Genomic DNA, 14,973 nt, shown 5'->3' on the forward strand with positions numbered 1-14,973 from the left:
CGATGACATGTTCTTTTTTCAAAAACAATCTAACTTGCTAATTAACAAACCCCCAATTGTAAAAGTCCCATGAATCATAATCCCTCATAAATTAGTGGACTGATAAGATACAGCTTAGTCCATAGAAATCCTTTGGTAGATATTTGTTGTTTGCGATACTGCTGGATATCACTTCCTCCCGATATTTCGCATCCCGTGCTTCGCAAAGATTAAATAATGTTGCAGACGGGACTTAGTATCAAAGAAAGTTATTTTTTATCCGGGTTTAAATTATGTGTAGACATAGCAAGAATCCCCGCAGCTTCGCTCGTGCGAAATTACCGCCAACTGCACGCGTGCATTGCGCCACCTACAAAATGATACAGGTTATTTGCGAATTCCACGGAAATTGTAGTTTTTACTGGGATGAAAAGTAGGTAACCAATGTCATTCTCTAGACTTAAAATTATAAAAACACGCAAAATTTCAATAAAAACACGCAAAATTTCAAGGAGCTTGGTACAATAGACAAAGCGTGAAGTAAAAACAAAGTAATTTTCTTTCGCATATTTGTTATATTATTTGAAATTGGGATAATGCCTTTCACTTTTTTATTCCTTACAGGGTAGACAAGGCCAACGATTTCAAAAACCTAGACTTAAAGCACTTTTTATTTAGAACGAACCAGCCACTTGGGCCACGTTCATTTGAATGATGGAATTATGGAACGGCCTCCGAGGCGCAGTGATAGTGCGCTTGTCTGTGACACCGGAGGTCCCGGGTTCGAATCCCGGCCAGAGCATGATGAGAAAAGAACTTTTTCTGATTGGCCTGGGTCTTGGATGTTTATCTATATAAGTATTTATTATAAAATATAAAATATAGTATCGTTGAGTTAGTATCTCGTAACACAAGTCTCGAACTAACTTTGAGGCTAACTCAATCTGTGTAAATTGTCCCGTATATATTTATTAATTTATTAATTATGGGTGCATTAACAGACGATTTCTCGAAATTCTCACGGGAATGGAAATTAGCGGAATTTTGATATACGTGCGGGCGTAGGTAGATACTCTTGTTAGGTACATTGTCCTTTCTGTACCATAAGATACTCTTTGACGCCAAACTTATTCCTGTATTGTTATAAATGAATATTTAAACAATGTTTACGCATTGGACGACGGACGTCCTGATGTAAAACAATATACAAATAGTGTACTTATAATATTTATAAATAAGTTAAAATGTTGTTCAAGTTTCTGTTGTTATTTTCAGTGGTAGTTTCTAATAATGCTGGTAAGTTTTAATTTACAAGTATTTAATCAGTGATAGCATATATGTAATTAATTAGCTGTACCCGCGACTTCGTCCGCGTGGAATAGTTATTTTGGGCATCATTGAAGCCCTCAAGGTTGAATAATTTTCCCTGTTTTTTTTAAATACATTTTCCATTACTTCTTCGCTCCTAAAAGTTGCAGCGTGATGTTATATACCCTAAAGCCTTCCCCGATAAATGGTCACTATTTGAATCTCATTTCTGTCATTGATTTGTATTAACACACACATAATTACATATCATTAATTTGTTTTTAATGTCAATTCGAAATTTTTTTTGTTAAAAACCTCGTCATTTGTATAATATTACGTATTAATAATTTTAATAGATTTATAAATATTTTATCATTTTCTTCACACCGTAAATTATTTGGAAAGGTGTTACATATTGCTAATGTCTAGCTATGCCGCCGTCTCTAGGCCCAGGTAGAAGGGTAGGCCGAAGTAGTCCTACATACATAAAATCACGCCTCTTTCCCGGAGCGGTAGGCAGAGACTACCTCTTTCCACTTGCCACGATCTCTGCATACTTCCTTCGCTTCATCCACATTCATAACTCTTTTCATGCAAGCTCGGCGGTTTCGGGTACTCTTGACCTGAGCCTTTACCAGGACGTCCTTAATATGATCAAGATACGTTCGTCTAGGTCTTCCCACTCCGACCTTCCCTCCACACTCTCCTTGTCTATCTGCTTAGTCAACCTGCTTTGATTCATCCTCTCCACATGACCAAACCACTAACAAGTTTATAGTCGAGCACGAGTCTATGGCGAAAGGGCCGTAGCTTTTGCCTTTCTTTTTCTATCAAATATCGAGTTGACTCAGTGTGCCCTTTTGACTCAGTGTTGGCACAATGACCGTACGTCTTCTTACAGAAAACTTAGAGCGTCGCTGGTTGAATCGGTAAAGTCCGGTTAGAAGGCGTCATGTATAGAAATGCACAGGTTCAAATCCCACCTTGGCCATGTACCATACATACAGACATATGGTCATGTTCATATCCCTTGCGGGGTAGACAGAGCCAATAGTCTTGAAAAGACCGAATGGCCACGTTCAGCTATTTGGCTTAATGATAGAATTGAGATTCAAATAGTGACAGGTTGCTAGCCCATCGCCTAAAAAGAGAATCACAAGTTTATAAGCCTATCCCTTAGTCGCCTTTTAAGTCATCCGTGGGAAAGAGATGGGAGTGGTCCTATTCTTTTTTCATTGGCGCCGGGAACCACACGGCAAATGCCATGTACCAATGTTATTTTCGAAGTTATGTACATTTGTTTGATTTCTAACTGATGCTGTTACGGTGAGGGAAAACATCGTGAGGAAACCTGCACATTCAGGCAACTGGATGTGTAAACGTGATCGATCCAATACGGGTTAGGTTTGCCTGCGAAGGTTGCGGAGGTCAGAAGGGAATTGATTTGTGTAAAAACCTGACTCACCCAATCCAGGATCCAAGGGTAAAGGCACACCCCGTGCTCCTCTCCAGAATGGTGAGGATGCAACAGAGACTAAAGCCAGGAGGAAGAAGAAGATCTTAGTACTGAAGACGTGGTAGACCGGAATAATTGTAAGGAGAAAAGTAGGTGTCGTGTGGTTCCCGGCACCAATACAAAAAAGAATAGGACCAGTCCATCTCTTTCCCATGGATGTCGTAAAAGGCGACTAAGGGATAGGCTTACAAACTTGGGATTCTTTTTTAGACGATGGGCTAGCAACCTCTCACTATTTGAATCTTAAATCTATCATTAACGTAAATAGCTGAACGTGGCCATTCAGTATTTTCAGGACTGTTGGCTCTGTCTACCCCGCAAGGGATATAGACGTGACCATATGTATGTATGTAGAAAAGTAGGTCAACGGACCCCAGGTTCCAAAGTATAGGCAAAGGGTACAACTGGGAACATGTCAACAATACAAAAAGAGGTCAGGTCAAGAGTACCCGAAACCGACGAGCTTGCATGAAGAGAGTTATGAATGCGGATGTAGCGAAAGAAGTATGCAGGGATCGTGGCTAGTGGAAAGAGCTTGTCTCTGCCTAACCCTCTGATCGGAATAGGTAGATTGAATTGGGGTCAATGAACTGAAACGTATATATTAATATGGACTTGGACATGCCTCCGGGATTGCGGGATTTGTAAATTATTAAGATTTTTTCCGGAATTTTTACAAGTGGCATGAAGAATATATTAGTGGTAGCTGTTTTCCCCCGACTTCATTCAAGTAAATTGTAGTCCTACGTTACCCGCGGACAATGTAGTTTATTGTAAGTGTAAGTACTGAAATGGAATCCCGGGAAAGAGGCTTATCCATGTTATGCTTTCTATGGTGATTCATGATGCAAGTACATAAAATCAATCTACCTATTTATGTATAGATGACAGATGACCTACAAGGGACATGGAATCTGTTTCCACGATACCCACGCCCGAATAGCGGAAGTTCAACTAACAAACAGCCAAGAACGTCCGCTGATAATTTCATATACGTATTTTTATGTTATTATCGTTCTACACAGAAAATATAATTGCCTTTTGCACGGGCTCTGGCGTAGGAATGCCCAAAATGGTTTCTTAGCGTAATAAATAAATAATAAATATATACGGGACAAATAACACAGATTGAGTTAGCCTCGTAGTAAGTTCGACACTTGTGTTACGAGATACTAACTCAACGATACTATATATTAAAGTAAATACTTATATAGATAGACATCCAAGACCCAGGCCAATCAGAGAAAGTTCGTTTCTCATCATGCCCTGGCCGGGATTCGAACCCGGGACCTCCGGTGTCACAGGCAAGCAGTACCGCTGCGCCACAGAGGCCGTCGTCGTCGTAATACGCCACGGCTTTATATCTTACGGGGTAGACAGAGTTGATAATCCCAATACTCAAATGCTCCTTGTGCTGGATAGTCTTATAATACAATTCAAATTAAGACAAATTGAAGAGATATTAACCCCTTACCTAAAAGAAGAAAAACATAACATTGCACATATTCACGTCTATATACCACGCGGGCAAGACAAAGCCAACAGGCCCCAATAGACTGAAAGGCCAAGTTCAACTGCTTGGCTTAATGATAGAATTGAGATTCAAATAGCGACAGGTTGCTAGCCTGACGCCTAAAAGAATCCCAAGTATATAAGCCTATCCCTTAGACGCTTGGCGGAGGAAGCATAGCCTATCGGATCTCCAAACTATATATTTAATTTTTCAATTACTAAGAGGAGGTAGAGGAGGATTTAATTCGACCGTTACCAATAGGCTATTTGACTGTAATAAAAATATACATTTCTTTTATGTCATCAGTCTTAATATTATTTTTTTGGAGCGATTTGTAATAACGCGAGATAAAAATATTGCATTATTTTAACAAAATCCGTCTCAGAAAATTAGGCTTTTTTATGCAGCTGTCACGTGACTAAAAACGAACGTGATTGGCTATTTCTATTATGACGTCAATTATCCATAAACAGACTGTGGATCGTACTGTTCCTTAGTGTTCACTATTATTTTTCAAGATTTTATAAGTGTTTGATCGCTCGGGATTACTCAGATAACATAGGTATTTAATAATGGAAACCAATTTCGCGAAAGCTGACAGTCGAACCTACTAAAAGACTTTGGGTAGGTCCACTTTTGCCAAAAGTTGCTACTTTTGGCAAAAGTGGACCATGATAATGGTTGGCGTCTTCTTCAAAGACAATCCAGATTTCTATGCTGCCGAACTGAGGAATGTAAAAACATCAATGTAAGTATATCTTAGTAACCACTGATCTTAGATCATGATCTGTAACCACTTCTTGCGAATATTCAAATCCATCGGCATAGAAAAAAACGATTTCGTAGGAGATTTTATTGTTGTATTAGTGCATTTAGGCACTGCACAGCATTTATAGGAACTCATTTTAATAATTTTCACACATATGACGTGGCACAAGTTAAATAAAACAAGAGAAAATCAAAACTTTTCGAAACACCAACAAGCTTTGTATGATATTTACACGAAATTTACGTCACTGCATGCCATGACCGCCATATTGCTAAAAGTCGCGTTTTGGCGGTATATTTGAATATTGCATTTTCTTTTTCGATTTTTTAATAAAATAGCTGTAATAAAGCAGAAAAGTATTTTTGTAGGGCTCCTTATAAACAAATAAATAGCCTAAGATAGTTTTTAGAACTTTGTCAAATAGCCTATTCCTGACGTCCTGGTAAAGGGTCAGGTCAAGAGTACCCGAAACCGAGCTTGCGTGAAGAGAGTTATGAATGTAGTATGCAGAGATCGTGACAAGTGGAAAGAGGTAATCTCTGCCTCCGGGAAAGAGGCGTGATTTTATGTATGTATGTACGAGTATGTTAACAATTCCAGATTTCGACGGCAGCTGGGCGGACCGTTCCTGTACCTCTGTTACCCTCAAGAATGGGAGAGTGAGATGGAGGCAGAGGCATAGATTGGCCAGGTTCATGTGCTTCCAGGGGTACATCCTGGTCGGCAGCCGGTACGCCTCGTGTGTCAACGGGGAGTGGGATTCCCGCATTCCTGTTTGTGTGCGTAAGTAACTATTCTTTATAATATAACTAGCGACCCGCCCCGGCTTCGCACGGGTGCAAAATTCGAAAAAATTATACATAAAAACCTTCCTCTTGAATCACTCTACCTGTTACAAAAAACCGCATCAAAATCCGTTGCGTAATTTTAAAGATTTAAGCATAGGTATAGACAAACAGACTAAAATAGCGACTTTGTTTTATACTATGTAGTGAAGTGCCGTGTGGTTCCCGGCACCAATTGAAAAATAAATAGGACTATTGCATCTCTTTCTCATGGATGTCGTAAAACGCGACTAAGGTATAGGCTTATAAACTTGGGATTCTTCTTTTAGGCGATGGACTAGCAACCTGTCAATATTTCAATCTGAATTCCATCGTAAAGCTATACAGCTGAACGTAGCCTCTCAGTATTTTCCAAAGTAATGGCTTTGTCTACCCCACAAAGGATATATACGTAACTATATGAATGATATACCTACATATGTAAGTTTGTGTATTTAATTTCTCTAGGACTTCATTTATCAAATATCTCTTTATCCAAGGGCCCGGCTGTCCCAGACCGAGTATAGACCACTCCTTAATCATGGAGAGGCACCATGACGCTTGGCTCACAATTTTCTGCCTACCGGGGTATAAACGAAACGGTCCATCTGTCATGTACTGTGACGGAAGACGGTGGAACGGAACGGCGCCAACGTGTGATGGTTTGTACCTTTATCGTTTATTTATTTGACATTTGATGAATTTTACTTAGATATTATAATTATTTTTTCCCTTTTTTCCAATTTAATTAATTTTAATTTTTTTTATTGATATTATAATTTGACAAATTAATTATTATTATTTGACATTGAAATATAGACAAACTGATCATAATTAGACAGAGCCTTATATGCTGCTAATTTAAAATATGTATATGTATATAATTCCGACGCCTTAAGAGGTAGAATATGTGTTCACAGAAACTTTACCTAAATATTAAGACCAACATTGTAACCATATTCGAGGAATAAATAATTATGATTATGTTTCTTTTTGTTTTTTGTAAAGACTTTATTGTATACTAGCTGTGCCCGCGACTTCGTATGCGTGGAATAGTTATTTTGGGGATTATTGAAGCACTCAAGGATGAATAATTTTCCCCGATTTTTTTTTTTCACATTATCCATTATTTCTTCTCTCCTAATAGTTGCAGCGTGATGTTATATAGCCTAAAGCCTTCCTCGATAAATGGTCTATTCAACACAAAAATAATTTTTCAATTCGAACCAGTAGTTCCTGAGATTAGCGCGTTCAAACAAACAAACAAACAAACTCTTCAGCTTTATAATATTAGTGTAGATGTAATATATAAAGATGAAGCGATGGAAGTAGTCTCTGCCTACCCCTCCGGGAAGGAGGCGTGATTTTATGTATGTACATATGTAATATACAAAAACTATAAATAAAAACTCATCAACAGTTGCTGCGCAAACGCAAACAACCCAGCTGAGCTGTGACTTCGAAGACCCTGACATATGCGGGTGGAAGCAGGATGAGCTTCACGATTTCGACTGGAAGAGGCTCAACACTAGGACACCCAGTTCTTTCCTGAACACGGGGCCACCTCATGATCATACATACGGAAAGAACGGATCAGGTAACGTCTAGATATATATATGTATATACTACCTTTCCTAAGAACGTACCGTGTGGTTCCCGGCACCAATATAAAAAAAGAATAGGACCACTCCATCTCGTTCCCATGGATGTCGTAAAAGGCGACTAAGGGATAGGCTTATAAACTTGGGATTCTTCTTTTAGACGATGGGCTAGCAACCTGTCACTATTTGAATCTCAATTCTATCATTATGCCAAATAGCTGAACGTGGCCATTCAGTCTTTTCAAGCCTGTTGGCTCTGTCTACCCCGCAAGGGATATAGACGTGACCATACGTACGTACGTACGTACGTTTCCTAAGTACGTAGGTACCTATTTAGTTAATTCTCCCTAGGTGTAAGACTAGACTCCTAGCATATACTTGTATCCGAGGGGGAGGCCTAGCTACCTGTAGCACAGGTTCGCAAGACCCCATTTCAGGAACTAGCCTCTCCTCAAAGATTGATGTAACTTGCCAACTTAGCTGAGTACTAGCATTAAGAAACCGAGTTCAATCTTTGTGGATGGAGGAAATAAACGATATTTTTATTTTAAAAAATATAAAAGTATGTGAATTGGCTTATCAGTCTTTCAAGCCTCGCTCTGTCTACCCCGCAAGGGCGATAGACGTGATTATGTATGTATGTATAATAGTTATAAATGGATTAATTGACATTGTTTACTGAAAATCAGGGCATTTTGTAACCTCATCCATCATACACATGCAATGCATATGCTGAGTACTGAGGAAACCCTTTTGGTCGCATCATGTTATTCTTTATACATAAATGCATACATACATATCGTCACGTCTATATCCCTTGTGGGGTAGACAGAGCCAACAGTCTTGAAAAGACTGATCTGCCACGGTCAGCTATTTGGCTTAATGTTAGAATTGAGATCCAAATAGTGACAGGTTGCTAGGCCATCGCCTAAAAAAAGTATGCCAAGTTTGTAAGCCTATCCCTTAGTCGACTTTTACGACATCCATGGGAAAGAGATGGAATGGTCCTATTCTTTCTTGTATTGGTGTTGGGAACCACACGGCACAATAATTCTTTATTTCTAATGATTATGAATAATGTAATGTTGTTGTTAGATGTAGTTACAGGAATAGAAAAGGGTATGTTGAGATGGTTCGGTCATGTGGAGAGGATGAATAAAAACAGGTTGACTAAGCAGATATACATGGAGAGTGTGGGGGGAAAGGTCGGGGTGGGAAGACCTAGACGAACATATCTTGATCAAATTAAGGAAGTCCTGGTAAAGGGTCAGGTCAAAAGTACCCGAAACCGCCGAGCTTGCATGAAGAGAGTTATGAATGTGGATGAAGCAAAGGATGTATGCAGGGATCGTGGCAAGTGGAAAGAGGTAGTCTCTGCCTACCCCTCCGGGAAAGAGGCGTGATTTTATGTATGTATGTATGTATGTAATGTTACCTTTTGTTCAAAACAAAGGTTTTTCTTTCTTTCTTTTTTTCATAAAACGGTTTTACAGGATACTACATGTATATCGAGAGCACATCACGCATAGAAAATGACACAGCCCGTCTCATCTCGCCTGTGTTCAGACAGGCTTTGACAGAAGACGGCTGTTTTTCATTCTACTATCACATGTTTGGCAGGTAAGGCTTAAAGTAAGAGTTGTCCGTAAAAAGGATTTCCCCTTCGATAAAAAAAAAATATATAAAAAAAAGGAAAGGCTTAATGTAAGAAGGTGACTTACGAGACTCGTGATGTGACTTTTAACTATATACATACATACATATGGTCACATCTATATCCCTTCTGGGCTATACAGAGCCAACAGTCTTGAAAAGACTGAATGGCAACGTTCAGCTATTTGGCTTAATGATAGAATTGAGATTCAAATAGTGATAGGTTGCTAGCCCATCGCCTAAAAAAGAATCACAAGTTTGTAAGCCTATCTCTTAGTCGCCTTTTACGACGTCCATGTGAATGAGATGGAGTGGTGTCTATTCTTTTTTGTATATAACTATATAGTACATGTATATACTTGTATGAGCGTCGATGGTCGAGTTAGTAAGTTGCCCGGTTAAAATGCGTGATGCTCAGAGAGTCACAGGTTCAAATCCCACCTCGGCCATGTACCAATGACTATATTCAAAGTTACGTACATTAGTTTGAATACTAACCGTTGCACTAACGTTAAGGGAAAACATCGTGAGGAAACCTGTGCATTTAGGCAACTGGATGTGTAACCATGGATCCAATACGGGTTAGGTTTACCTGCAAAGGTTGCGGAGGTCATGGTATGATTCACAGCACTTTAAAAAAGGACCACTATATCTCTTTATGGATGTCGTTAAAGGCGACTCAGGGATAGGCTAATAAACTTGGGATTCTTCTATCTATGTCTGGAGTCCACTTCGGGAATAATATCGCGAGGTGATATTTGAATTGGGCTTATAAACTTGGGATTCTTCTTTTAGGCGACATACTAGCGACCTGTCACTGTTTGAATCTCAATTCTATCATTAAGCCAAACAGCTGAACATGGCCTATCAGTCTTTTTAAGACTGTTAACTCTGTCTATCCCGCAAGGGATATGGACTTGATTATATGTATGTATTATTTGCATTGGAATAATTCTTTTTATACAGTCCATTGATTTTCCTCAATTTTAGATAAAAAATTAATTTATTTATAATTATTTTATTCAAGAAAGTGTCTCCAATACATGGCCTCTTCTATTTTTTTTAATCGTAACCCAATTTTGTTCCGATCAAGCGCATTGACCACTTTCTCGTGCACCATTATCATGAATTTGGCGGATTTTCCAGGAGTATAGGAGGCTTGAGAGTATACCAAAAACCGGACAGCTTGCCAATAGAGTCGATGCTGAAACTGACGGAGGGTGAGAAACAGCAGTACCTGCTCTTTGAGCTGTGGGGTAACCAGGGTGATACGTGGTATAGAGACGTTTCTATGTTGAAGAACCAATCTGAAGATTTTCAGGTGAGTTGCTTAGATTATTAACTGTTTTTTTTGATGAACACGGCTCTAGTTTACGACTAACATACATACATATAATCACGTCTATTTCCCTTGCGGGGTGGACAAAGCCAACAGTCTTGAAAAGACTGAATGGCCACGTTCAGCTAACATACATACATATAATCACGTCTATATCCTTTGAGGGGTAGACAAAGCCAACGGTCTTGAAAAGGCTGATAGGTCACGTTCAGCTTTTTGGCTTTAAGATAGAATTGAGATTCAAATAGTGACAGGTTGCCAGCCAATCGCCTAAAAGGGGAACCCCAAGTTTAAAAGCCTATCCCTTAGTTGCCTTTTACGACATCCATGGGAAAGAGATGGAGTGATCCAATTCAAAATAAAAATTGGACTGAGGGGTAGGCTTATAAACTTGGGATTCTTCTTTTAGGCGATGGGCTAACAACCTGTCACTATTTCAATCTCAATTCTATCTTAAAGCCAAATAGCTGAACGTAGCCTATCAGTCTTTTCGAGACTGTTGGCTCTGTCTACCCCGCAAGGGATATAGACGTGATTATATGTATGTATGAATTTGAAAAAAATTTAAATTTTGGTTGTGTCCACAGATAGTCATCGAAGGCTTACGAGGCTGGAGTTACACCAGCGACATAGCTATAGACGACGTGGCTATACTCCAGGGTCAGAACTGCTCGGCTGCCAAGCAACAGGCCTCCACGCCGCCAGATCTCAATTGTAAGTTCATGATTCTGCAATAACAATGCTGCAGTGCAGTTTGTTACCCCTCCTTTTGCAGCGTCAGTTTTGAACATACATACATATGGTCACGTCTATATCCCTTGCGGGGAAGACAGAGCCAGTAGTCTTGAAAAGACTGAATAGCCACGTTCAGCTATTTGGCTTAATGATAGAATCGAGATTCAAATAGTGACAGGTTGCTAGCCCATCGCCTAAAAAAGAATCCCAAGTTTGTAAACCTATCCCTTAGTCGCCTTTTACGACATCCATGGGAAAGAGATGGAGTGGTCCTATTCTTTTTTGTATTGGTGCCGGGAACCACACGGCAGGTTTGAAAGCGGCACCAGACTTAGTTTAAAGTGATTCATTCGACGACAACCAATGTTGTGAAATCAAAAGATACGAAGTGATGTTCGAAATATCCTATTTATATGGGACATGAATAGTAACTTGTCACTATTTGAATTTCAATTCAATCTTAAAAGCCATACAGCGGAACTTCGCCTTTCAGGCTTTTCAAGACTGTTGGCTCTGTCTACCCCGCAAGGGATATAGACGTGATTTTATGTATGTATGTTTGTATAATCTTTGCTTGTTCCTAGTTGCACCCTCTGACAATATCGTTTATTTTTTATCTGATCTGATTTCTAGCATGTGTTTTTCTACTTCGCCCTTTCTAAAGCGTCCTCAGAACAAATTCTTTTGGCAAATGTACATATGTGTATATTCTTATCTATTCTAATATTATAAAGCTCAAGAGTTTGTTTGTTTGTTTGAACGCGCTAATCTCAGGAACTACTGGTTCGAATTGAAAAATTCTTTTTGTGTTGAATGGACCATTTATCGAGGAAGGTTTTAGACTATATAACATCACGCTGCAACTCTTAGGAGCGAAGAAATACTGGCAAATATGAAAAAAAAAACGGGGAAAATGATTCATGCTTGATGGCTTCAATGATGCCCAAAATACTCCACGCGTACGAAGCCGCGGGCACAGCTAGTAAGGATCATGTTTATTAACAATGTATTCCTCATCATTCCAGCGGAGACCTGCCTAGGCCGTTGCAATTTGTTGGGAGAATTGGAAAATAGCGGTACATGTCAATGCTCTATATCCTGCATTGATCATCAAAAATGCTGTGCCGACTTCTTCGAAGTATGCGTTTTCAACGGAGGTAAATAACAATTAAAGTGTAAATAACAAACAAAGGTGCCGTGTGGTTCCCGGCACCAATACAAAAAAGAATAGGACCACTCCATCTCTTTCCCATGGATGTCATAAAAGGCGAATAAGGGATAGGCTTACAAACTTGGGATTCTTTTCTAGGCGATGGGCTATAGAATCTCAAGATTCAAATCATCGTTAAGGGAATTCAATTATTTACAAGTTCAACATAATATATTATTATTTCTTACCAAGTACTTATTCTGGGAAATTTTACATGTAGGAATTTCAACTTTATTGGGAGTACAACTTCCTGATCCTGGCACTTTTTAATTGACCTTCTTTTATTCTAGCGACTAGTAACCAGTCAATTACTCTGAACTAAAGTTTTAATTAAGATCCATGCGCTCGAATTAAAACTAAACATTATAACAGCAAAACCAAATAAAACTAATGGTAAATTGTTACTAATCTTGCAGAATGGCCAACAACAGATGACGACAAAGCGACTTCAGGAGATCTGCCACAAACAGAAAAACTAGTTGCTTCTAATGCATCAGAATCTATTGAACATATCACAACTATTCCAACTACTGTTACTACTACAATCAAAACTACTACAATTGGAAGTCCAATAGCAACGTCCAAACTCAAAACTACTACAGCTAAAGTAATCAAAACTACTCCATCTATAAAATTAACTACTACGAAAAAAACTACACCTAAGCCATCTGTTACACCAAATGCTACATTATCTAAAAATGCTACTAGAGTGATTTCAACAAAAGCAACCACATTGAAACCCACTATCAAAACTACAAAAGTAATGTTTATGACGTCGACTTTAAGAAGCGTAGCGCTGAACGCTAAAACTTTAGTTGGAGATGAATCAAGTAAGTATTACACAATAAAATAACGAATTATTTTGGGAATCATTCAAAAACTGTTTCATTTGGCATCTTTATTCGGTGATTTTTAACCATAGTTGAATATAATACGTTGATTGAATATAAACTATATATAAACTGACGTCTTTCAAGAAAATTAGTAGGAATAGACAAAAACACAAAAAAAATACGCGTAGGTTCCACAAACTTATGTCAATTTCCGCTCTGTCTTTTGAGGAATTCAGCCGATGAAAATATACATAGAGGAAAAACATAATGATGAAAACTAAAACACCTATTGAAAAACAATATCCTCTTAAAGTAGTTTTGCTAGAAACTGCGTGAAAATTATCGTGCATAAGTACTGTTTTACACGAAGAAACTAAAAGAACGTAGTCTCTGCATTCCCTACAAAATTTTAAGTACTTAGTGCTAGAATTAGCAAAAATTAAGATCATGTCATTTGTAATCCTTGCATACTTTTTTCTCGATTAATCTTTTCTTGCAAACTCGTCGCCAAGAACGTTTCAATACCAAATGTTTCATTTGCCATGCCGTGTGGTTCCTGGCACCAATAAAAAAAAAAGAAAAGGACCACTCCATCTCGGTCCCATGGATGTAGTAAAAGGCGACTAAGGGATAGGCTTACAAATTTGGGATTGTTCTTTTAGGCGACGGGCTAGCAACCTGTCACTATTTGAATCTCAATTCTATCATTAAGCAAAGTAGCTCAATGTGGCCTATCAGTCTTTTCAAGACTGTTGGCTCTGTCTACCCCGCAAGGGATATAAACGTGATTATACATATATATGTATGTTTCATTTGCAGGTAACTCCGGATGGCGAACTACTCTCCTCGTGATAGCTATCCTTATCTGCTGTGTAGGTCTAGTATGGATAGCTCACGAAGCCAGGGGGTCCAGAGGCAGGCTGTTGATGGCCAGGCTTCGGGGGAGAGCCCAGCGGGACCCTGAAGTGCGGTATCTACACGCAGACACTGATGATCAATAAATTATTTATTATAATCATTTGTTTTTTTTCTCTCCTGTGGCGACATCTCTACGCCACTCGTCACAACATCCAATCACACGACAACTGTCAATCATCGCGAAGAAATTGACGCGCTCAACCAATAGCAGCGAAGAAACTAAATCGCGATTTCAAAGATTTCACGGATTGGAGCAATATATACAACCTCCGACACAACATCGTCGGAGCCGCGGTTCCCCAGGCATAACACCTAGCCTGGCGGAAGATCTTCCCTTTGGTGGCGGTCGAGCCGAATCATTGCTCCCGCTACACTCCCATTTTATTTCATGGCGCAACTTAGTTTAGGTTCCTAAGGTCTCGAAGATCAGATTGGGGGTAGCTTCTTATGCCTGATTTAGCTCTTGGATCAAGGTTCTACATTGACCTCGAAATCTTGACACTTTTGTCAATGCCTTTTTCATTACAGGTGTTCAAACTATCTTTAGATAAACTTTATAAAGCTGAAAGAAGACCATACTATGCCTTTATATAGGTAGTGACAGAACCAAAGCAAAATACATCTTTGATAGTAGTTTCTATTTTAGGTACGCTATATTGTATCTGAATTATTTTAATTTTATTTTTAATCAATTCTGAGGTAGAAATCTATGTGCAGAGAAACTTTTATAAGTTACCTACAAATGATATAACCTTTAATTTGTTTAACTGAAATT

At 38.9% G+C, this 14,973-nt stretch overlaps 1 protein-coding gene across 1 annotated transcript; it reads left to right on the forward strand.

Annotated features, from left to right (window-relative positions):
* The first annotated feature begins 1,142 nt into the window (after positions 1 to 1,142).
* Positions 1,143 to 14,281, forward strand: LOC106142761 (MAM and LDL-receptor class A domain-containing protein 1). Its single transcript, XM_060951577.1, has 10 exons — positions 1,143 to 1,275; positions 5,686 to 5,868; positions 6,410 to 6,571; positions 7,330 to 7,506; positions 9,004 to 9,130; positions 10,310 to 10,484; positions 11,090 to 11,216; positions 12,263 to 12,394; positions 12,864 to 13,277; positions 14,100 to 14,281. Exons 1-10 carry the CDS (start codon positions 1,224 to 1,226, stop codon positions 14,279 to 14,281), a joined length of 1,731 nt encoding a protein of 576 aa, XP_060807560.1. The 5' UTR covers positions 1,143 to 1,223.
* Positions 14,282 to 14,973: the final 692 nt, after the last annotated feature.

The sequence above is a fragment of the Amyelois transitella genome, chromosome 25, assembly GCF_032362555.1.
Source record: "Amyelois transitella isolate CPQ chromosome 25, ilAmyTran1.1, whole genome shotgun sequence".
Lineage (NCBI taxonomy): Eukaryota > Metazoa > Arthropoda > Insecta > Lepidoptera > Pyralidae > Amyelois > Amyelois transitella.

Excerpts from the sequence above, each read along its gene's own strand:
- LOC106142761 (XM_060951577.1), top strand. The coding sequence starts at position 1,224 with ATGTTGTTCAAGTTTCTGTTGTTATTTTCAGTGGTAGTTTCTAATAAT. Across the intron at positions 6,572-7,329 it reads AACGGCGCCAACGTGTGATG|TTGCTGCGCAAACGCAAACA; the intron begins GTTTGTACCTTT and ends ACTCATCAACAG. Across the intron at positions 9,131-10,309 it reads TACTATCACATGTTTGGCAG|GAGTATAGGAGGCTTGAGAG; the intron begins GTAAGGCTTAAA and ends CGGATTTTCCAG.